Genomic DNA, 22,572 nt, shown 5'->3' on the forward strand with positions numbered 1-22,572 from the left:
GAAGCTGAGATGTCAGCCCTGATTTCTCACAGAGCTGCCTCGCCTCTGTCAGCAGCCTGTCACGGTGGCCATGGGCCACACCAGGCCAGCCTCCAACAGAAGCCTCAGTGTGGGGTAGTAAGTAGAAGAGAGAAGTGACAGGAGAATGTTGTGGGTCCCAGAGCAGGCCAGGCAGAGTTCAGGGTGTCAGGTCAAAATAATAGGAAGAGGCTGGCTGCGACCCAGGAAGCCAAAGCTGACGTTCCGAGATTCCCCCATATCCTCCCTGCTCAGGCCAGCCTGAACTCATGTCATTCATGTCTTAGTTTAGCAAAATAAGTGACTGGCCATCTGTTAAAGGCCTGGTCCTGTTCTAGGAGCTATGGATATATCCATGAACAAAGTCTCTGCCCTCAGGGACTGGTATTTTAATGGAGAGACTAGCAGTAAAGCTAGGGGGAAAAAAGTAACCATGGCCAGGTAGTGATGAACGCATAGACAGGAACAGAAGCACAGAAAGGGGACAGAGAGGGGTGCCTGGGTGGCTCAGTCATTAAGCGTCTGCCTTCGGCTCAGGTCATGATCCCAGGGTCCTGGGATTGAGTCCCGCATCGGGCTTCCTGCTCCACGGGAAGCCTGCTCCTCCCTCTCCCACTTCCCCTGCTTGTGTTCCCTCTCTCGCTGTGTCTCTCTCTGTCAAATAAATAAATAAAATCTTAAAAAAAAAAAAAAGAAAGGGGACACAGAATGAAAGGAGGTGCCATCTTAGGTGAGGAGACAAGGAAGGAAATGGAGAGCGAGGGGATGTGCCATCCTAGGTGAGGAGATAAGAAAGTGAATGAAGAGTGAGGGAAGGTGCCATCTTGGACAGGGACACCAGGAAGGGAATGGAGAATGAGGGGATGTGCCTTCTTGGAGAGAGACAGGGAAGGGAGCGAAGAGTGAGGGAAGTTGCTATCTTAGAGAGAGAGAGACAAGGAAGGGAATGGAGAGTGAGGGAAGGTGCCATCTTGGAGAAAGAGAGAGAGACAAGGAAGGGAATAGAAAGTGAAGGGAGGAACCATCCTGGATGGGAGGGAAGAAGGAAGTTCTTGAGTAGAGACCTGAATGAGCCAGAGGTGAATATGAACTCCCCCATCTCTATAAAACCCCTCTCTGTGCTCCTAAGTTTTTCTTGTCCTTTAAATCTCAGCTTACATGTCCCATCTCCCTAAAACCCTCCCCACATCCCCCACACCTGGCCAGGGCCTCTTCTTTGGATGTATTTATCCCTTCATCTAAAAACTGCCTATCTGTCTTCTTAGGACACCGAGAGCATTCCGAGGACAGATCACGTGGCCTGATACAGTGCTTGTACATCAAGATGCCCAGGCTGTGCAAAATGAAGGCATGTGTGAATGAACGAACTCAGATAATACAGACCCAGGTGGGCAGGTCCTGTCTATTGGACATAGCTCCTCAGAGCCTAGGGCTTTCTTATGAACCTGGAGAATTAGCCATCAGGGCATCCCACAGCTCCAGCACCGCCTTTATGACATCAGGGCCCATTCTACTCACTCATTCACTGATGGCTTCTTCTAGTGGGATAGTCCTGGGTTCTGGACCCCAGGGCTAGGCTATTGGTACAATGACCATACATTCCAAATGAGAAAATAGGGTTGTGGTCTGTCATATGATATGGTGAGTACTGGAAGAAATCTGGAAAATGTCATCTGGATGCTGAAATATTGGAATTCCCAGGAGGCTTCGATGTATATGGAAGTGGCAAAAGAATATTTGGAAACAGGACAATTTCAAAAAATTGGACACATATGGTAACCATAATTACGAGACTCGCAGCATCAATTTCAAGGATGTCTCCCTGGTTCATGTCCCACGATCCCCATAAGCCAAGCAAAGTTGTGGCCCTCAGGACTACCCCGGCCCCCAGACCCTAGGTTGGCTCCTTGAGCACTGGAACCTGTTCCTTGTAACTTGTTCCCAGATCCTCCCGATTTAGGGTTTCTCCTCACAGTGGAGGCTAAACACAGTCACACCTGCTCACGGGATGCTGCATGCCCCAGAAGAATTAAAATGATTCTGAAATCCTCATGGCCTCCCCTAGACTCATCGGAACCTGACACATTCTGTCCTAGGTCTATCTTACAGAACCTGCCACTCAGGCTGGGTTTTGCATCCTTTTCTTTCCCGTAATAAAAGCTCAACTCTGCGGACCATTCCCTCGGGAAAACCATAGGCTGAGATTTGATCTGATTATGATGCAAACTGCCCCACGGCAGGGCCTCGGCCAGGCCCAGGAGCTGTTCCGTGCACAGTCTGTCTGGCCTCCTGAGGAGCGGCAGGGGAGGTCCCAGGCAGGCATTTGCCACAGGCCTGAGCAATGATGTTGCTTCCTGCAACGCATGTGGATAATCACCAAATGACTGCAACAGTGCCCCCCCCACCCCCAGCCTGGGAGGGATGTCACGACTCGGTAAAAGGTTGGGGTTTCTGTGGGCAGAGGGTTTGAACTCTGCTTTTTCCCAGCAGTTGCTGCCCCAGGGCAAAGCTTTCCCACCAAGCCGCCAGCCGCCACTCGGAAATGCTCTCACCCCACAGATGTGTCACCCCCACATAACCCGAAGTGGTGCCTGAGAGGTGGTTTCAGCCTAGTTTTTGACTGCCCCACCCCCACCCCCCAGGACGCTTCTTGCAAGTCCGGGGAGCATCTCCCTCAGACACCTGCCGAGAGTGGTCCCTCAGAGTGTGTGGGGCCACTTGAGGTCAAGGAGATACCTCTCTGCACATGACAGGCAAGGAGAATGGCAGGCAGAGATTTTGGACTGCACAAAACTCAGGCACGCCCAGGGCAACAGAAAGAGGACTGGCCCGGTTGGAGGGCAAAGGGCAAGAGTGCTCATGGGGACCTCAGGCTTTTGTAATTGCATGTAACTTCCCTTAATAACTGCTTTTGCATGTCTGACAGGCCCCTTGACCTCTTTTCTTTTTTTTAAAGATTTTATTTATTTATTTGAGACAGAGAGAGCATGAGCAGGGGGAGGGCCAGACGGAGAGGGAGAAGCCGATTCCCCACTGAGCAGGGAGCCTGACATGGGGCTCCATCCCAGGACCGAGGGATCAAGACCTGAGCTGAAGGCAGACGCTTAGCCGACTGAGCCACCCAGGCGCCATGCCCCCACCATTTACCTCTTTCTTTGCATCCCACCTCAGTGGGGCCTGGAAAATCCTTCCTGAGCAAAATGAAAATCAGCAACCCTGTTGAAAAGCCTGCCCCTCACCAAGCCCTATGTGGATATCTGATTTTGATTCATAAAGGGAACCCTCTGAGTCAAGAGAATATCAAACTCATTCTCTTGTTCTGGGGTCTCCACCCTGCAGACTGGACTCTACCTAGCTTGCAAGTGGAGAGGGCAGTACTGACCACAAGGCTGGCCCCCACCCAGCTCTTCGCACAAGGAGCACTCTCTGGAAGGTCCGAGGTTAAGGGAAATACCAAGGAACTATTCCTCATCAAAAACCTGGAGGACAACCTGGAGAGTTTTCTGACTTGAATCCCTGGCCCAGTAAATCTTGGGCAGAGCTTCTCCTAGTATTCCCCCATAGCAGTGACATCCAGATGTTTATAGGATCAGGCCTCTGTGTCTTTTGGCCCTGCAGCCCAGATTTGGGATCAGAGGTGCTCCCCTTTTATACAGAGAAGCAGACAGAGAAGAGTCCTTTCAAAAAAGCTCATATTGGAAGTGGCCACTTCTTTGTCTGGCTGTGTAGCCCTAGGGGAGGAAGCTGATAAATGAGAACGGGGGCAGAAGACCAGCCCTCTCCAACTGGGCAGCCTCCTTGCCCTCTCCCAGATCAAAAGGATCAAGCATTTCTCCAACAAATCTTCCAGAGCATCAGTGGTTCTAATCTCTGCTTGGAGGTTTCTGCCTAGCTGCAGCGCCAGACCATAGACCCCACCTCCTCATTCCCTGACCAGCTCTTCGGACCCTGCCCATTACCCAGGCCACTGTCGGGACCGACCATGAGGCCCTCATCCAGCCTCCTGCGGGAGGACCCCAGACCCACTCCAGTCCTGGCCTGGGCCCTCAGTAAAGGGGGGGAGGCGAGGCACAGACGGGGTCAGACGTCACTTGTACATTTTCTGGGGTTATCTCTAGTAATGACTTCCTCAAGCCTTGTAGGGGGCTACAGACATCACCATTACTTACTGCATAGAGCTGCTTCTAGTCACACTGTCTCACATGATGGAGAAGCCTAGAATTTGCCAGCTGCCAGGGACTTGGAGATCACATAGTGAAAACTGTTCATGTGACACTTGAGGATACAGAGGCTCGGAGAGGTGATAGATCTTGCCCACGGTCATCCCACAGTTAGGAGTAAGTAGAAAAGCTGGGACCTGACCTTGAGACTTAACCCTTGAGCCAATTCTCCATCTATACCTTTCTTGCTTCATTTTTCATAAGATCCCCCCCGTCTTTATGAGCTCTCTGGGCAGGGTCCACTGATTCTGCTTCGCGACTTTGATGCAAGATGCCTTTTGATGGAGCAGTCACATTAAAAATAATTACTTTAACCCTTGAACTGTAATGCTTCTACCCCCAATTTGTAGAAACAGTTTGGCTTCTCCTAAGTCTTATGGGAGGACCAAGAATGCAGGGATGCCCTTGTGAAGCACGTCTATTGCCAAGTTTGTATTTGAAAATGAACGTGTCTCTGTTTCCGGGCAGGGGAAAGATAAACCAGCTTTAGCTTTTGAGAGCAGGGCTAATATTTATGGAAGCCCAGGGTGATTCTACCTTCTGTGCACAGATTTGGGGTGCTGAAGATGCATTATCTTTATTAATTCTTTATACATATCTTCATCAATGTATGTATTTCTTTTTTTTTTTAAAGATTTTATTTATTTATTTGATAGAGACACAGCGAGAGAGGGAACACAAGCAGGAGGAGTGGGAGAGGGAGAAGCAGGATTCCCGCTGAGCAGGGAGCCCGATGCGGGTCTCGATCCCAGGACCCTGGGATCATGACCTGAGCTGAAGGCAGACGCTTAACGACTGAACCACCCAGGCACCCCTGTATGTATTTCTCTTTTTAATGATTCATTTACTTATCCATCCAGATGCACTTCTGGAATCCTACCACGTTCCAGAACTGTACTGGGGGCTAAGGATGAGTAAGTGTCGTCTTTGCCCTCAGAGCTGTCTAATGAACTGACGGCATACAATGGATAAGAACACAGAATGTCAGAGCTGGCAGAGACCTCCCCTGAGTCCAAACTCTCATCTACAGGTGAGGGAACTGATGTTCTGAGATAGGAAGGAACCAGCAGTCACTGGGACACCAGAGCCCTTTCTTTCTAGACCACTGCTCCTTCCAACGTGGGCTACTTTCAGTGCTGCCTAAGCCCCATAACACAGAGTTAAGCTGGTCTGAGGTTAAACCAGTTGGGGCCAAGATGGCGGCAGGCTGGTGCTCCCCAGACTGGGGCACTGCTTGAGAGAGTTCAAGCAAAGCTCACGATCCCTGAGAGTTACAGAAAAATATCCCATGTTCCCTTGGGCAGAAAAATAGTGTTTTGTTTGTTCATGATCCCTCGATACTTAATATCGTGCCTAGTTGGCTGAAGATGCTGATTCAGTGTTGGATGGGATGGAAGGCAGATGGGTGGATGGATGCATGACTTTGCTAGCGGGTATGATTGGACCCTCCAGCTGAATGCCTCATGTTTCCTGTATCTCTCTGGATCTTTCCTGTATCTCAGGTTCCAGTCTTAACCTTCAGTGCCTGACTGTTCAGAATGGGCACGGTACCTATCCACTGATCCCACCAGCTCAGGCAGGAATGGTGTTACCCCAGGATAGAGGCCATGCACTCCCCGTGCACACAGTGACTGGGGGCCCTGACCCTTGGTTGCATCTACTTGGGCTGTCTTTCTGTAATTCATTCTAGACTCCCTATTGTTGCTTGATCTCTAAACAAGTATTGGCCCTGTTCTGGGGACAGAGAGGTATATAACCATGCTTCTCCTTGGGGCACAAAAATGCTATGAGGCGATTCCGGGCCATCCCCGCCAAGCGCCACAAGAAGAGATCCAAGGCAGGAGGTGGGCATGGTGAGGAGCAGGGGGGGACTGGTGGGGGCTGGCCAAGCCATAGTGCCAGTGTTCTTAAGTCTAGAGGCACTAAGATATTTTTCTTCATTTCTTCACCTGTCATACTCACTTCCCAGGGTTGTTGAGAGGATCAGTGACAAAGATTCTCTGCTTGACCAAACCCTAGGCAGGCTCCTGAGCCCTTTCAAGGAGGCCTCAACTTTGACCCATAAAGTCTTGAATAAAACAGAACATCATTTCTAACAGCTCAAGGCCACATCCCTGGAATGACCCTAGCCTCCCTTCATGTGCCTGCCTGAGAAAACTCAAGGCTGCCAAAAGAATTTACTATTTGTTCCAGCCAACACCTGAAGATAGGGCCCTGTCTCCCAGCCTCTGTGGGTGGGAGGGAGCCTAACTTGGATAAGAACCAGTTAGAAAACCCAGATGGGTTTCCTAGGGACCAACCCTCCCTTCCTGCTTTTTGTCATTTTTCACTTTTCTGACTCTACTGAATCTCCACTCACTGCCCTCCCACTTCTCTCATTCTCCCTTTAAAGCACCCAGTCACCTCTATACCAATGGAAGTTGAATTCGGTTCACACAGGCCTCTTTTCCCTATTGCAAGAGTATGTTACTAATTTAAGATCCGTCCCGACCACTTTAACTAGCATCCAGCTTTGTTTATCTCTGACATCAGATGTGCTAAGACTGGCATTAGACAAGGTCAACGTGTATGCCATGCTCCCAGCCTGTCAGCACTTCCTTACACATGGGTAATGCCATGAATGATTGGTCTGGCTCAAGAACTCGAACCACTTTGATGATGATTAGCAGGACCACCCAGATTCCCTTAGGAATGTGAGTTGGGGGAATATGGAGATAAATGAGCAGAAGCAGCCTCAAAAAGAGGCAGGGACAGTGAAATTAATAAGCCACGTTGGAGATTAGACACTAGATGGAAGCCCGACTGCTGTGGCCCCCAGAACTGCCTTGGCTTCTGGATGACCTTTGCATCCTAGGCTCTGCAAGCTTGTTTGTATTATGACTCCTGATCTTCCAAAGTCTTCCCCGGTGTCCTCACTATATGCCCCCATTACCTGAAGTGACCCAATGAGTCTCTGTTCCTTGCTACCAAAAATGCCCAAAGAGAGTACCTGGGAATGCTGTCAATCTAAGGCCTGGCTAGCTACTTGCTCTTGGGTGCTGGGTGGATTTGGGAATTAGGATGGAGGAAAACACAGTGATGATAATGCCCGTGGGGAGGCAATGGGGGAAAGTAGAAAGAGCCTTGTTCTGGACTCAGGAACGAGTCGAATTCTGGCTCCACTATCGGCCAGATTCAACCTTTCTACACCTACCTTCTTCTTAAAGTGGGTATAATGGTGGTGGTTGGGAGCAATAGCACATGTCAAGGACTTGGTACATCATGGGCACCCATCACTGTGAGCTCCCCCCACCCTGGCTTTGTCCAGCACTTCGTCCAGCAACTCGTGGGTCAACTCTGAGAGGTCTTCATGGGTTGCTGAGGATGGCTGGTAGACAGTGGCCTGAGCAGGGATCATATCCTTGCAAAGCAATCCTGCTGTGTGGGAAGTGGGGGCCGAGGGGGGGGCTCACCCCTCCAATTGGATTAATCTCCTGACTTCCTCTGCTCTCCCCAGAGCACAGTTCCTGGCTTCTTAGTATATTAAGGGAGAGGGACAGGGGCGTCAGCAGCAGACTGGCTCCTGCTGTCAGCAACTTTCTGCTCACTAATGGGAGCTGAATGTGACTCTTTAAGCAAAGCAGCTCCAGAATGGTCCAGGAATGTAGCGCTCTGGCTGAGGCCACTCTGGGGCTCCTAGCACAGACCTTACCAATCTAATATGTGGGGTTTCTCTTCTCGAAATAAATGTTTCTTTGCTCTCTTTGCCTTGTAAATATATACGTAGGAAAGGCAAGGTCCCAGACCAAGAAGGCTGGGTCTAGCCCAGATTCCCCCGGCTCTGAATCCCTGAACCCCAGGACTGGAAGGAGCCCTGGATATCAGTCTTGAACCCCCTATCCCACTTTAAACACAGTAAACCAGGCCTGAGAGCTGCTCATCCTGCCTCCTGAGGGAACCCATTCCGGGAGGTTACAAGCCAGCATCTGGTTTCATTTACAGGGTGCTGGCATCCCTGGAGGGCTCCAATAGTTTTCATCCAATTATTCCCTACCTTGTTTTACTCTATATGCTTCGGGTTTTGCAGTTACTGGGAAGCGAGAGGCAGAATATCTTCCTCCTCCAGCATCTCGTGGGAGCACAACCAAGGGAGTGGCTTCATCACTGGGTCCCTCAGCGGGCCTGAGGGGACAGCTTAATGGCCAGTGGCTGCCATCTCATAACTGGTTTCCAGGGCTGGGCTAGCCTTAGAACTGTCTACTGCCCCTGGAGCTTGTCCGCCTGTGACTCAGAACTGCCCCAAAGCCAAGTACAGCCAAGCCATGCTCCGGACACCATCCAGGAGATTTCAAGTCAAGGGTGGGCACTGAAGGGAACTAATGTATACTCAGGTCCTACTACACACCAGACACTGTGCAAAGTGATTCATACGTGCATTCTCTCCTTGATTCTTCACGACAGATCCATGAGTTTAGTTATTATGGATCTCACTTAATGGAGGAGAAAATGGGCCCAGAGAAGTCAAGCAATTTGCCTAGGGTCACACAGCAGCTACCAGGTAGAGCCAGGGAGAAGAGCAAAGGCCTTTCATTTTCAAACCGCAGAGCAGACTATCAGGCTGAATACTTCAGACAAATACTTAATAACGGCTGGCTTCATACAAAAAGTGCCTTTCACCTACTGCCCAACAGTCCCACGGGGTCTGCAGGAATTATTGTCTTTAAGAGTAAGGGAAGGAACCTTGGTCTTAAGGTGGTTCTCAGGCCTAGGCTGCTGGGAGGAATCAAAGTCTAGCCCTGCAGGGGGCACAACTTTCAGCAGTTTGTGGGTGATGTCAATGCACCTCGGGGTGGAGACGCACTGCATGAAGGGACCGATCGGGGATCAAGCCCCGGTTACACAACTTACCAGTTGTCGGACCTTGTAAGACACATTGGTATCACCTCCTCCGGGAGGGTTTTCCTGATCTGTCGCCCCAACATGCACTCCCCACATATGAGCAATATTATACCGTCATTCCCTCTTTCAGGTCTGTGTGTACTCATCAGGGCAAGCTCCGTGAAAGTGAAAGCCATTCAGCACCCTTGTGGTCCCCATCTGTGGGAAACGTGGTCGGTCCTCACTTGCAGGCACTCTGGCGCATCGCAGGGCTTAACCCATTGTACCGAGTGAGTGATCAGATGTATGAATGGGGTTCACAGCCTTCTGCTGGGCTCCAGAAAAGAACGGATCCCTCAATATCCCAGACCCTGCTTGGCTGTGCATCAGAAGGGCCCCCGAGCCCAGGGCACTTTGCTTCTAAAGACTAGGAGAGGAGGGAAACCCAGCCTAAGCCCGAAACCTCACAGCTCCCTTCGGTTTGTTTATCCTGCCTTCCAGGCCAAAGCAAAACAAGTTAAAAGAAAGGAGGTTGTGTAGAATAGAAATAAACACATGGGGCTGGGAAAACAGGCTCTGATTTTCTGCAGCTGCAGAGTAGAGCCCCGGGGATAATTTGGACCAGCTGCCCATTAAGGAAGTTGAACTTTTCATTCTCTTGTGAAGAAAGAACTCCCCGTGGCCCCTGCTAGCCCGCAGCACGGGGGCTCTGCACCCCACCTCCCCAAGGTGGAGGACGCTGGGCTCCAGCCTTCTCTAGACATGACACTTCTCTCTTCCCTGACATCTGTGGGAAATGTGGTCCCTATGGGAAGGACAGAAGCCACCCCACAAGCAAACTAAGGAATTTCTGGTCAGGCTCTGCTGGAGGGCATCGCTTTTAAAATGCGGTCTGGCCTGTGGGTGTGTTTTATAAAATGTTACTTCCCAATGGGAATCTGCTCTTAACTTAATATGGTGCATTGCTCCTCTTCAAAGCCCTTCTGTTCTCCTGGTTTCATTTTGATCTTTGTAGCCTTCCTCTCGAGTGGGTGGTGCTTATTATACCCATTTTACAGGTGGGGAAGCTGAGAGTCAGGGAAGGAAGGGTTACATGATCAAGTGGCCACACTAGGGTCCGTCTCCAGCCCCAGGGGCCACTGCACTGGGTCCCTGATTGAGGCTCACATGGGGTGCTTGGGCCTTTGCTGGGTAGAAAGAGCAGCACAAATACCTCCCAAGTTAGCACTGAACTTATCACGCTGGATTTTTTTTTTTTTTTTAACTGTTTTTAATGTTGGTCTCCCCAGCTCCGTTGCCTCTTCTTTTGGAAACTGGGAGTTAGTCTTATCTGATTTTGTTTCTCCAGTGCCTTACTCGTGGCTGCCCAGCTCCTCGTAGAGGCTCAATATGATGTGTCTGATCAAATAATATATGCTTTCCCTGCCCAGCCCTCAGCCAGGAGCTCCCCCCCATTGCAGTGGGAAGATGTTGCTAATGCCCAGAGCTGGATTTGTGGGAATTTACTGGGCAGCCCAGTGGAGAGGTGGAGTCCTTTGCCTTGCTTTTGCTCTTGGGCTGCTCAAAGGGCAGTGAAGGGTCAGTGAGTGGCAACAGGCCTTTAGAAAGAGAAACAAATGCAGTTGAGCCAGGAGAAAGTCAAAGCACTGAACTCTCATTTTATCACGCCTGTAACTGTAGGAGGCTCTGAAGTTTATATGGCATCCCTCTAAAATCTTTGTGGACCTGCCACCTTTACCTCCCAGTCCCCTGTTCAGGACAGGTGGCCTTTGTTAAGAAGGCACTCTCCCCCTCTGCCCTCACCCACACTGTCCCCACCCTGCCCTGTCTCCTCTCTCAGTTCCATTCTCCTTCAAGTTCAAGGTCTGAGAGTCCTTGGCTGGGATGCTTCCCAGCCCCCTATTATAACTTCTTGAAGGCGTACACTACTTTCTAGATCTATGATCTTGGGCAAGTAATTTCACTTCTCAACAGAGTTTCCCCATCTGTTAAATGGGATAACGACACACGCCTTAGAGAGTTATTCGGAAATACGGGTGAGCTCCGTGACTGCGGTGGTCGGTTCTCAAGAAATAGTGTTGAATTCAACCTAAGCCCCAAGGATCGCACTGGGCAGGGGGACGGGGGACTGAGGCACTGCGGCAAGGGACTGGCCCAGCATTTGAGTCAGTGAGGAAACAAGCCGTGAGCCCCCCCCACCAACCCACCACAGCATCCACAAGACCTCCCAGGATGTCCCCAGACTTGGCCTCCCGCTTTCATCTTCTCTTTCTCCCATCAGAACTCTACAACAGCGTACTTTAGGAGACAGGCAGAAGTCCAGCACTCGGGGAAGTCGGTCCCTCTCGATAACTGGTTCCAAGGACACCCCAAGGGTGTTTGCCATTGTCCAAGGACAGGACAGGAAGCGGAGCCATGCATTTAATGCAGTGGTGGCTACAGCTGATCCAGTTATGTCACAAAGCCCCGGCGGGGACCTCCTGGGTTCAATCTGCAGGGCTTCAGCATGCTTTACCTCCAACATCAGAGCACAGAGTGCGGAGTGGTGGGGCTTAAGAACAATTCCTAAGTTTGTTTGAGTTGCTTTCTCAATAAACAGTTTAACCACGCCTGGTTTTAATGTATGTCTCAACTGAAAACTTTCTTCATATGAAACCCACATCAGAGACCAGAACTTCAATTCTTCTGTGGTTCCAAAGTGTTATTTTTATAGAAAATTCCCTGTTCACCTTCAGCCCAAGGTTTGTGTTACTAAAAGAGTTTTCTTCAGGGGCGCCAGGGTGGCTCAGTCGGCTAAGCGTCTGCCTTCAGCTCAGGTCATGATCCCAGGGTCCCGGGATCGAGCCCTGCATAGGGCTCCTCGCTCAGCCGCGAGTCTGCTTCTCCCTCTCCCTCTGCCCACCCCGCATGCTCTCTCTAGCTCTTTCAAATAAATAAAATCTTTAAAAAAAAAAAAAATTTTTTTCTTCAGGGCCAATCCAAGAAACCACCATGTGTTTGCCAGGAATTGGGAATACCAGTCCTTGTGGGGGCTGCTTCTAGACTCCTCTTGGAAGGATGAGGACAGCAGCGTTAGCTAAATGTGGGTTAGGAGAGAAACGAAGGTGCTGCATGTGACACACTCCTTTGCTCGCTCACTGTGAAACGGGTAGGTGCTTAGGGAACAAACTGGTGACCTCCGCCCGCAGTATGGAAGAGCCCTGCATGCCGCCAGTTAAAAGAAGCAGACCTTCCCAAGTTTCACTTACATACTCCACCCCGAATTCTTAACATTTGCTCCGAACACGGGCTTGCTTCTGTTCCAGCTAGCCCTTGGCACGGGCCCTCGGTTGGCTCCCACTTTCACTTAGCATGTATGCAGAATTGGGGTACAGTTGACCCTTGAACAACATGGGTTTGAATCTCATGGGTTCGCTTATACACAGATTTTTTTCCCACTAAATACAGTACCATTCCATGTATGTGTTTATTCTCTTCCTTATGATTTTCTTAATAACATTTTCTTTTCTCTAACTTACTTTATTGTAAGAATAGAGCCTACAGCGGTCCTGCTAATGACCTCTTAGCACCCGTCTGCCCCCTGGAGAGCCCCCATCCCCCACGGGGGCTCTGTTCCTCCTCACCTAAGCAGGTTTTCCTCACCAGGCCCACACTGCATGCAGCTCTTACTCTCTTCCCTTTTAGAAGATACCAATAACTTCCACACCTAGCACAGGCAGCTGTCCTTGACTCTCAGGAGCTGCCCCCCCCACGCCCCCTCCCTCACTCCCTGGCTTCTTAAAGGAGCCAGGTCTTTTGTTTTTTCCAGGCCCTCTTGAATCTGTTTTCAGCCATCACACCAAGGGCAGCATGGATTAATCAGAGCTGAACTGTTTTCTGCACATAGCGATTTAAAGCTCTCTTGGAAGGGGTCACTAGGAAGCTTTCAGGAAAAATCAGTAGATTTGTTTTTGGAAGGCTTAAGATAAACTCTTGGCAAACCAGAACGTCTGGTAGGCCAGATCCCATCCTCTGCATAGAACAGGAGGTAAAAAAAAAAAAAAAAAAAAAAAAAAAGATTGCAGCAGGGGAGGCTGAGGGCCTGGCCTCCACGCCACTTGGCCAGTGGGGTCAGAAGGGGACTTGGGTCTCGGGCTTGCTACTCCGCAGCCTGTGCTTCTCCTCTAGAGCTCACGTCTCATCTTCTTAGGAGGACTTTCTAGAAGGGGAGCAGCTCAGCCAAGAGAAGGAACAAGAGCAGCAGAGAAACGTGGACTTGGAATATGGACCTTTCTAGGGGGAGGGAGAGTCTGCCTACTGGGTGCCTGGCCTTGGTCAGAGCTGAGGGTCACCAGGGATGGCTGAGGCTCTGTTTTCATGACCTTGGTTCATGTACCCTTGCTCCCAGCTCCAGCCTGCTTCTCCCCCGGTCAGTCACCTCCCGCTGTGGCCATGTCACTCCCTGCTTACACCCATCCTGACTTCCCAGTGCCCAGAGGTCAACCCTAACTCCTGACTGCTCACCCCCGCCTATCTCTCTGGCCATATTTTTTTGTTTCTTACAACCCCAAACCTCATCACCCCAAACTATTTGGGTTTATTGGGCAACGCTCTCCTGTTTCATGCATGGTTCGCTTTACCTGGAATACCTTTGCCTTCCACACTCACCTGTTGGACACCATTTTGTCAAAGACACCTCATTAAGTGACTCCCACAAGAGCAGGCAAAATTTGCCTCTGTACATACGTCTACGATAGTCCTCACCACACTCCACTGTGATCGTGTGGTTATGTGTCTTTCTCACCTGCTAGATAGAGAGCTCCTCAAGATGAGGCCAGGCCTGACTCATCTTTGGTCCCCTGGCCGTCCGCCAGTCCTTTATACCAGTTTGCCAAAGAAGAGAATAAAGCAATGCTCTCCTCCCTAAATGTTTTCCTTCCTGCCACATTTCTGTCTTTTCTCTATGACGGGAGCGAGGGAGGCCAATCTGCCTCACCTCTGGTCCCTTCCACGGCCAGCTCCACGCCAGCCCCGGTTTCTGACCCACGGGCTTCTGGCCTTTGCTGTCTCTGCTGTTCCTGCTCAGTTTCCATCCGGTTCCCGCATCCGTCGTCTATCCACGTCCTGGTTGCTCCTTTCTGACTCTCTGGCGCCTCCCACTCTGCTTCAGCCCTGACCGGAACAGCGCGTTTGCACAGGACGACTTTTCTGAGTGAACTCTGTGTCCCTGTGTATTGTCAGTCACTAGACATAAACTTAGGGGAGGAGACACTTGAAAGACACTTGACCATCTCTACACACCCTTTGGGGGTCTCATGTGTCCCGCCCGCGCTATGTGAGGATAAAGAGAAGGAAGGATCGTGTGAACCGAACGAGTGTGTGAGTGCACAAGCCCAGCTGTGTGTGGGTGCTGCTGTGGACATCACCTCGGTCCAGCCCATGGGCTCGGGTGACCCAGGCCCGGGGAACGCGGGAAGTAGGCCAGAGCAGGGCTTTGCTGGCAGATGCAGAATAGACAGCGGCCCATGCTGTCCAAGGCCAGAGAGAATAAAAGGTAGTCCCAGGATGTAGCCAAGGATGGAGAGTGGGCTCGAGGCCAGAGAGGCCTGACTTGTAACCTTGACTCTGCCCCTTTATGAACTCTGATGACCTTGGGCAGCTTCCTTCTTCTCTACCGTTAGCCTCCCCCTCTCTCGAAGGGGACATAGCCATGCCTCCCGAATAGTACTGAGAATTTAGTAAAATAATGTGCACAGAAACTTGACTCCTCACTGTACCAGCTATATGGTTGTTAGGAGTAGTATGTGAGTGGTTAATTTTTCTTAGAAGTGTGGTTTACTTTTAGAGCGTGTTGTTGTTGGGGTATTAAAGTTGTATAAGGAATTACAGATAAGCACACAGTTACGTTAATAAAGAAATATATTTGCATATAAAAGGTCCAGGAGCTCTGTCTCTCCAGGCCTGCAAGAATGCTAACTTCGGGTGCCAAACGGATTCCCTGGGGTACCCCGGTGCAGCTAACTGTAAGTGCAGGGATAGGAGGAAGGGAATTCATGCACTCCGAAGGACTCTGCATTCCTTACTCTAAAACAGAGATAGAAACATTTCAGCAGCTATGGAGTAAACTGTCTAGAAATCACCTCCCCGATAATTTCTTTTGAGCTTACACTACATGATAGGGTGCCCACTGCTCTTCCCCCACTACAAACCTACTTCCTTAAATACTGAAAACACACACAAGGTGTTAAACATTTTTCAAGTTTTCTGAGATGCCATGAAAACTATCAACAAGCACTGACTTAGAATTTACCCCTGGGTCATTCTGCATATTTTTTTCCATGTGAAACCAAATTGAGGAAAAGTTTTTAAACAATCTGAACTTATATCCTGCTTTAAATTCATGCTGTGGGACTTAAACAAAATTGGATCCTTTACCTGCCCCTGAGCTGCAAAAATACTATTTATTTTTCCTGCAAATGGACCATATATGAAGGTAAAACAAATGTCTTTCTGCTTGAGATATGTATATGTAACTTTTTCTTCTCCTGGCCAAACTCCCAAAAGCCAAACATTAACAGAATGACTGATATCAGCCTTGTCTGAAAAGAAAAGAAAAGAAAAGAAAAGAAAAGAAAAGAAAAGAAAAGAAAGAAAAGAAAAGAAAAGAAAAGAAAAGAAAACTTTACATCTTGTCAAGCAGAAATCAGGAGATCTGGATTCTAGACTGTTTGAACCATGACCTGGCCGTGGGACATGGGGATTCTCTCTAGCTCTCTGTTCGTGGTCCCTGTTCAATGAACTGGGGTGGGGGGTGGGGTGGGGGGGTTGCTCAGGAATGGGAGAGGAGTCGGCCTGAAATCCCATTTGGCTCTAGAAATGTATGACTCCAGATCAAAGTATGGGTAAACAATTACAAGATCCTATTCTGAAAAATATTTTAATACTGACTCAAAACACGGGTCCTGAGAAATCCTCTGTAATGCCCTCTTTCAAAGGAAAGCCCCCAATTTCTGATTCTGACCTGAGGGGTGTGTAACTTGGGTTCCTCATCAATCCCTTTATGTAGTAATATCCCCACCTGCTGGAACTTTAGGTTTTTGCTGCTAAAGGTGGGAGGTGTTTGGTAAAGGTTCTCCAAGCTGGGTTACCTGAGGAAGGTTCCTCTTCCACGTTGTTCCTTCGTGGAGGAGGCCAGAGCTCTGGTACTGAGCCCTTTCTTCCTGCCTGTTAGATCTTATGGTGGGGCTGCCCTGGGCTCTGGGAATGACAGAAGCTTCCAGAAATGGGCACTCAGTGCTCATCAGAATTTCCACTTTCCTGAAAGATGATCCTTGGCTTCCTCCTCAGAGCCCCGGTCCCAGGGATCCAGTTAACACCCCTTGGACTGGAGCTCCTTAAAAACGGAACCCAGAGTCTGACCATAGCATGGGTTTGGTGTGGTCAGAGCCAGGCCAGGGGGTGGAAGCCATGGGAAAGCAGGCCCCCACCAGCCCCCCTGCATGGGGCAGCCCCGAATTGCGTCAATGGTTTCCTTAAATCCGTATCTCCAGGTGAGGCCGTCCTTCCCTGGGGAGGGGTTGTCCCGAGCTGACATCAGCCTCTTGTGGTGCAGTCCAGAGACTCCAGGGCCAAGTGGATACGATGCCCTGCCCCCATGCTCCCCACCCATGCCTGTGGGAGCCCCACACCACTGTGGCTCGGCCCCCCACACTGCGCCCTCAGCCCCACAGCCCAATCCCATTGCAGAGCCCAGCCAGCGGGGCCCAGAGAAGCCAGGTAAACAGTAATGAAAGCGTCCTTTTTCGGCAACCACCACCTCTTCCCAGGCTAGCACAGACCTCCCCTCTCCTCTCAAGTTGGCTGAGGAATAGTTGCCAAAGAGTTCCTGACAGGAACCCCCTGGTATGTGGGCAGATCTCCCTCTCAAAGGTCAGCTTTCCACAGTTCCTCCCTCCCTGCCACCCCATCAGGAATTTTTTATTTCACAGAGCTAAATGCCACAGTCCTTCTCAGCTATGTTGGCAGCCTTCCATCAGAAAGCAGTCAACACACAGAGCCGAAGGCAGCACCCCAAAGACAAAGTACAGTGACCAGTCCATTAGATAAGCGTGACTCAGATCTATCACAGATGTCCTAGATCACAGCCAGACTGCCTTCTCTTGTCTTCAAAACTCTCCTTTTGGCTCCTAGTGAAGCCCACCAGGTCTCCTCGTCTAGCCAGGACACTCCCAGTTAAACCCTTGGCTGCCCTAGAAAGGGGCTAAGGACAATGCTAGAAAGACTGTACCACATAAATTGTTTTGTGGATTCTAGCATCTAAGGTAAGGTGGACGTCATGAGTCCAGGGTAAGCATAAGCATATCTTGTCCTCAGGTATGGCCACCACTTTAGAGTGACAAAGTGCTATCACATACATTTTTCCTGTTTGATCCCCCCCTTTCTTTTTAAAGATTTTATTTATTTATTTGGGAGAGGGAGAGCACGAGTGGGGGGTGGGGGGAGTGGGCAGAGGGCGAGGGAGAAGCAGACTCCCTGCTGAGCAGGGAGCCCGACTCGGGGCTCGATCTCAGATCATGACCTGAGCTGAAGGCAGATGCTTAACTGACTAAGCCACCCAGGCGCCCCTCCTGTTTGATCCTGAATCCTACCCTGGGAAAGAGAAGGCCAGAGGAAATAGGAGGCAAGTTCAAGTTTCAGGAGACCTTGGAAAAAGACGCTACTTGGGAGAGAGGTCTCCTTCTTGGTCCTGCATGACTGGGATGGAAGTACTAGAACCAAAGGTCAGCCTTAGGGTCCAGTGTATGAACGTTCAGTGGCATGGGTCCCAGAGTGTCACAGCAGAACCTGGGTGCAGGTGCTCTTTCCCCAGGCCCAGTCCTCCTAGAGAGCCAGGACTGGAGCACAGATGCCCTAGAAGGGGATAATCTGCTCTTGCCTTCACCTGGAACGGCAGCATTTCAGAGCCCAGCAAATACTATATGCTAATATTTTGTTAAACTTGGCTAGGAGACTCATTCTTCTCTGACAATCTCTCCAAGGTTCTACGTGTAGCCCTTGGGGGGGTAGGGGGAAGAAACCCTAGAGAACAGTGTCGTAACTAGATAGGCTGGCTTCTCTTGTCAACATGTTAGGGAGAACACTCATTGGAAAGACTGCCATTTTTAGACCTGGTGCTCTGCCCAGTAATGAGATTCCCTAGCATCACTGCTCAGTCCATGGCAAAGGAGGAAAACCAAAGGGATTCTGCACTTTCCCCATGTAAGCACCAGGGAAGTCAGCTTGTCTGAACTAATGTATCACACAGAATAATAATATTCAACACTCACTGAGTCCTAAAACCACGGTCCAGGCACTGTAATAAGCACTTTATGTGAATTACCTCATTTAATTCTCACAGTGATCCTATGAGGTAAGGATCCCTCTTACCCCATGCTATAGATGAGAAAACTGAGGCGCAGAGATTATTTAACTAGCCTGTAAGGCCGCCAGGAGGGAGCACAGGCAGCCTGCCTCTAGATCATTCCAGACAACTACTGGGCTTATACCACACCCAGAAGGATGGATTGTGTCCCTGGAGTATAGCTGTCTCTTGCTGGGCCAGCAGAGCCTTGAAACAGGGAGGGAGCTGCTCTAACACGGGAGCCCTGGCCCATGGCTCCAGCCTCCCGTCCCTCAAACGTGTGGGGCTGCTCGGATGTCAGTTGCCACAGAATCCAGTGACCCCAGTAGAATGTCCTTACCGGCATCCCCCGCTCGGTCCCCTTTGTCTCCTTTCTCTCCTTTTGGGCCTCGGTCACCTGACACAGAGGAGGAAAACTGGCATTAGAAGTGGAAACGAATCCTGACCGTGGATAAAATATTATCTGCAAGAGATGAATCAACCCAAGACCCAAGACCTGAGAAACTCTCAGCTGGCAGAGCAAGAAAGATAAGAGCTTGAGTCAATTACGCTGCATGTTTTGGTCACCCCAGGAAGGAGGTCAGGGGGTTCCCTCCTAATTAAAGTGTAGAAGAGCAGCATCTACCAGCATGGGCTAGAGTATGTGGTATTCAACAGGAAGAAGATGGGGAAAAGATATTCCTAGTAAGCAGTCAAGGTTTCAGAAGTGCACGGCCAAGTTTGCCCTAATAAGCACAAGAGGAAAAGATGGCGGGAGGGTCTTCAGTGACTTCGGGAGGACAGAGGTTATATGTCAGGCAGATTTACCGGGGGGGGGGGGGGGGGGGGGGGGGGGGGGCGTTGGGGGGAGGCTAGGAAACATGAGGCAGAGCTTCCGGGGAAATTGTAAAATTTCCTTCTCAGGATATGGTGGAAAGAACAGAGCTCTTTTTCCAGCTAGCATCTTGCGCTACAAAGAAGTAGAAGGTCCTGACACCACTCCAGGGGGCAGTAAAATGACCAGGGAATTCTATTCCAAGTACCTGCAAGTCAAAAGCCTATGGCCTATTGTCTGGTGAAAAAAAGCAAGCCAGCGAGTTCCAGGGAAGGATGCCTAATGTGATCCAAGTTTTGAAAAAAAAAAAATACCCCAAGGCAATCATATACATAAATATGAATATGCTTAGAAAAAGATCTGGCAGGATGTTCCCCAAAGTGTTTACAGCAGTTACTCTAAAGACTAACAGCTTAAGGGACTAAGGGGGAGGGGACTCCCTTTTTAGTTTATACCTTACGTACTTCTGTATTGTCAAATTTTTTCAACAAGCATGTGCTGCGTTTGTAGTCTGTTTTAAAATCATTTTTTAAAAAATGTCGATCATAAAAGGGAGGAAAACCTCAGCCTGTTCAATCACTAGCAAGTAGCCTAAAAGTTCCCAGCGATCTAAGACGCAGAGACCCTCCTAGACGGGGTGGGAATGATTAATAGTACTTTTCCTTCGTTTTCATTTTCACAGGTGAGAAGGTTAACACGGGGGAACCAGCACCCGATTTCCTCATCTTGCCCTGCGGTTACGGTAGAAGTCTGCACACTCTTGAAGAGAATGTGGAAAGCCAGGGACTGACTAATAACGTGGATGCCCCTAACAATGAACAAGGTGACTGCCATCAGGAAGAAAACCAGTTCAGCAGGAACACCATTGGCAGTGGAAATCTGAGAACTGAATTAACGTTTCAAATATGGGGGGAGTCAAAAGCATGGGATGGACTGTTGGGAATCTGGGGGTCCGGGGAAGGAGGTGGGTGTCCTGGGTCTGCAGCCCCTTGTTTCTCCCGCGAGCCTGTTCTCCCAGCCTGGCTTCCCCGGCTACACCACTGAGCCGCAACCCCCAGGGACACCGCTTTGCATTTCTGCAGCAGTGGAGAGCTGACAGAAGGTCAACGTGACCCGTGTAATCCTCGTGACAGCCCTGCGAAGAATGGTACATGAGGATTTCTGGGTTTGGGACAGAGAAACTAAGGTCTGACAAGGCGAAGTGCCTTGTCCAAGGTCCCTGAGCTAGCTGGTCGGTGGCAGAGCCAAAAGGCAAACCCCGTCCATCCAGTGTCCGCGCTGGTGCCAGGGGCTAGTGGTGAGCAAGGCTACATGGGAGCTCGGAGATTCGTTATTACCTTTGAACCCGCGCATGCCCATGGGTCCTGTGGCTCCCATCTTCCCATCATCGCCCTTGGGGCCTGGCAGTCCTGGGGTGCCTCTCTCCCCTGGCAGCCCTGGGAAGACAGAGGACAAGTTGTGGAGGCTCAGACTCAGAACTGGAAGGGCCTCTGCAGGTCATCATCTGGCCCAGCAGTCCGCCTCAACCAGGCATCCCCCTGCAGCTTTTCCTTCCTGATTCTTCTCAGTTAACTTAAAGATGCTGCAAAAGCAAGTGTCCAAAAGGTCAGCACAAACCTTCCCCAAAGGCACCTTTTATCCAGTTAGGCTGGACCCCTTCCCGCCCCCCCGAAAGGTCCAATCCTATTGTGAGTAATGGTGGTGGTACCCACTCCATTTGGGAGATGTCCCTTTACCTCCAGCTATGCTGGAGATTTAAATTCAGCAAACTTTTTTTTTTTTTTTTTTTGAGTACTTTCTATGTGTCAGATACTGTTCTGGAGTCTTCTCATAAAGCATCTCATTTTATCCTCACAATAAACTGAGGTATTATTTCACCTATGTTACAAAGGAGGAAACTGAGGCCCAGAGAGGTTAAGTAACCTGCCCAGGGTCACGCAGCAGAGAGGGATCTGAGCCCTGACCTTCCTGAACTGAAAGCCTGTGGTCAGTCAGCTTTGTCTCAAGCTGGATGAAAAGTGCTTACTGGCATTTAGGGTAGGAGGAAGATGAAGCACCTCCCCATCCTCTTTAAGAAAAAAGCCACGGAGATCCCTTCCATGCTGTACATCCAGGGAGGTATAGCTGAGGGGATCCCAGGCTGAGGAGGAGGGAGAAAGTCAGCAAGGCCAGTAAATGGGATGGATGACCTGCTGGCAGATCAGGCCCCAGGGCTCCTGGCCACGAGGCCCCGTGGAGAGCCAGAATCAACAAATGCTTTCACCCAGTGAGAGCCTTGCCCACCATCCACCCCCCCCCCCCCCCCCCCCCCCAGGCCTGACCTAAGCCCACAGTTATCTCTGTAAACCAAAGAACTCTTAATTAACTGATTACTTGTTCTTTCCTGCTTTGGATGTGAGTTGGCTTTCTCTGGTCTTTTTCCGTGACTTGGAAAAACCTGCCTTCCAGTTATTATTTCTTCAGAGCTAACATCAAATGTCTGGAAGAGGACGCGTGGCCCCAGAGGATGGTGGGACCTCAGAGAAGGGCTGATTGGTTTCTTTTTTTCCTGCCTAATGCAAGGTACCTGCTTGGAGTCCAACCGCCTAGTTGCCGCAGAATTCTAAATCTAATATGAGATATGCCCAGAGCTCCCCATCGTACAATTTAATAAGGCAGAAAAAATGCTCTCACAGCTCTGTGAGTATCTAGGCATCCTCGGTTCTGAATTTGGGGAGTTCCCTTGGAGGGGAGCCAGGAGTGGAAGCTGGGCTGTGGGCTCTCCTTCTACTAGCTTCTGCCCTCTCTCCTGTTCGCAACCTCCTCGAGACTTAGGAAGCAGATGGTTTAGAGATATAATTCCTGACATTAACAGACATCTTTCCCCGAATAAACTCCTCCTCTTCTTGCATTGTTTAGAAGGCTTTGCATTCTTCTAGAAAAATGCTGCTCGCAGCAGAGACTCAGAAGTGAACAGACTGGGATGCCAAGTTTGATAAAGTCACAGGACAGGAACTTCTGAGACAATGAGTCGAAGAAGAACGTCCTCTTTCCAGAAGGCCAGAAGCTACCCTCCCCACCAGCCACTGGATCTTCAGAGCTGTCACTAGTCTGTTCATTGATCTGGGCAGAATCAGCAAGGAGGAGGGAGCATCAGGGGTCTGCTGACTCGGGAAACACTGAAGAGGTAAAACATACTTGCAGAACACCCTCCATTCCTTCTGAAGGCCTTGGTCACATGAACCCTGACTCCTGGGGTGGGAAGTGGCTTCAGGGAGCTGTGAGCCTCTCGTGCACCCCTTTCC

The 22,572-nt window shown here is 50.1% G+C and overlaps 1 protein-coding gene across 1 annotated transcript in view; it reads right to left on the reverse strand.

The window, feature by feature from the left end:
- The window catches only part of SCARA5 (scavenger receptor class A member 5), a 120,315-nt gene that overhangs the window by 15,000 nt on the left and 82,743 nt on the right, over positions 1–22,572 (reverse strand). The window contains exons 6-7 of the mRNA XM_032389111.1: positions 20,626–20,724; positions 18,815–18,871 (exon numbers count right to left, since the gene is read on the reverse strand). Coding sequence (XP_032245002.1) covers positions 18,815–18,871; positions 20,626–20,724 — 156 coding nt within the window. The remainder of the gene's footprint in view (positions 1–18,814; positions 18,872–20,625; positions 20,725–22,572) is intronic.

This window comes from Phoca vitulina, unplaced genomic scaffold (genome assembly GCF_004348235.1).
Source record: "Phoca vitulina isolate PV1807 unplaced genomic scaffold, GSC_HSeal_1.0 scaffold53, whole genome shotgun sequence".
Classification (NCBI taxonomy): domain Eukaryota; kingdom Metazoa; phylum Chordata; class Mammalia; order Carnivora; family Phocidae; genus Phoca; species Phoca vitulina.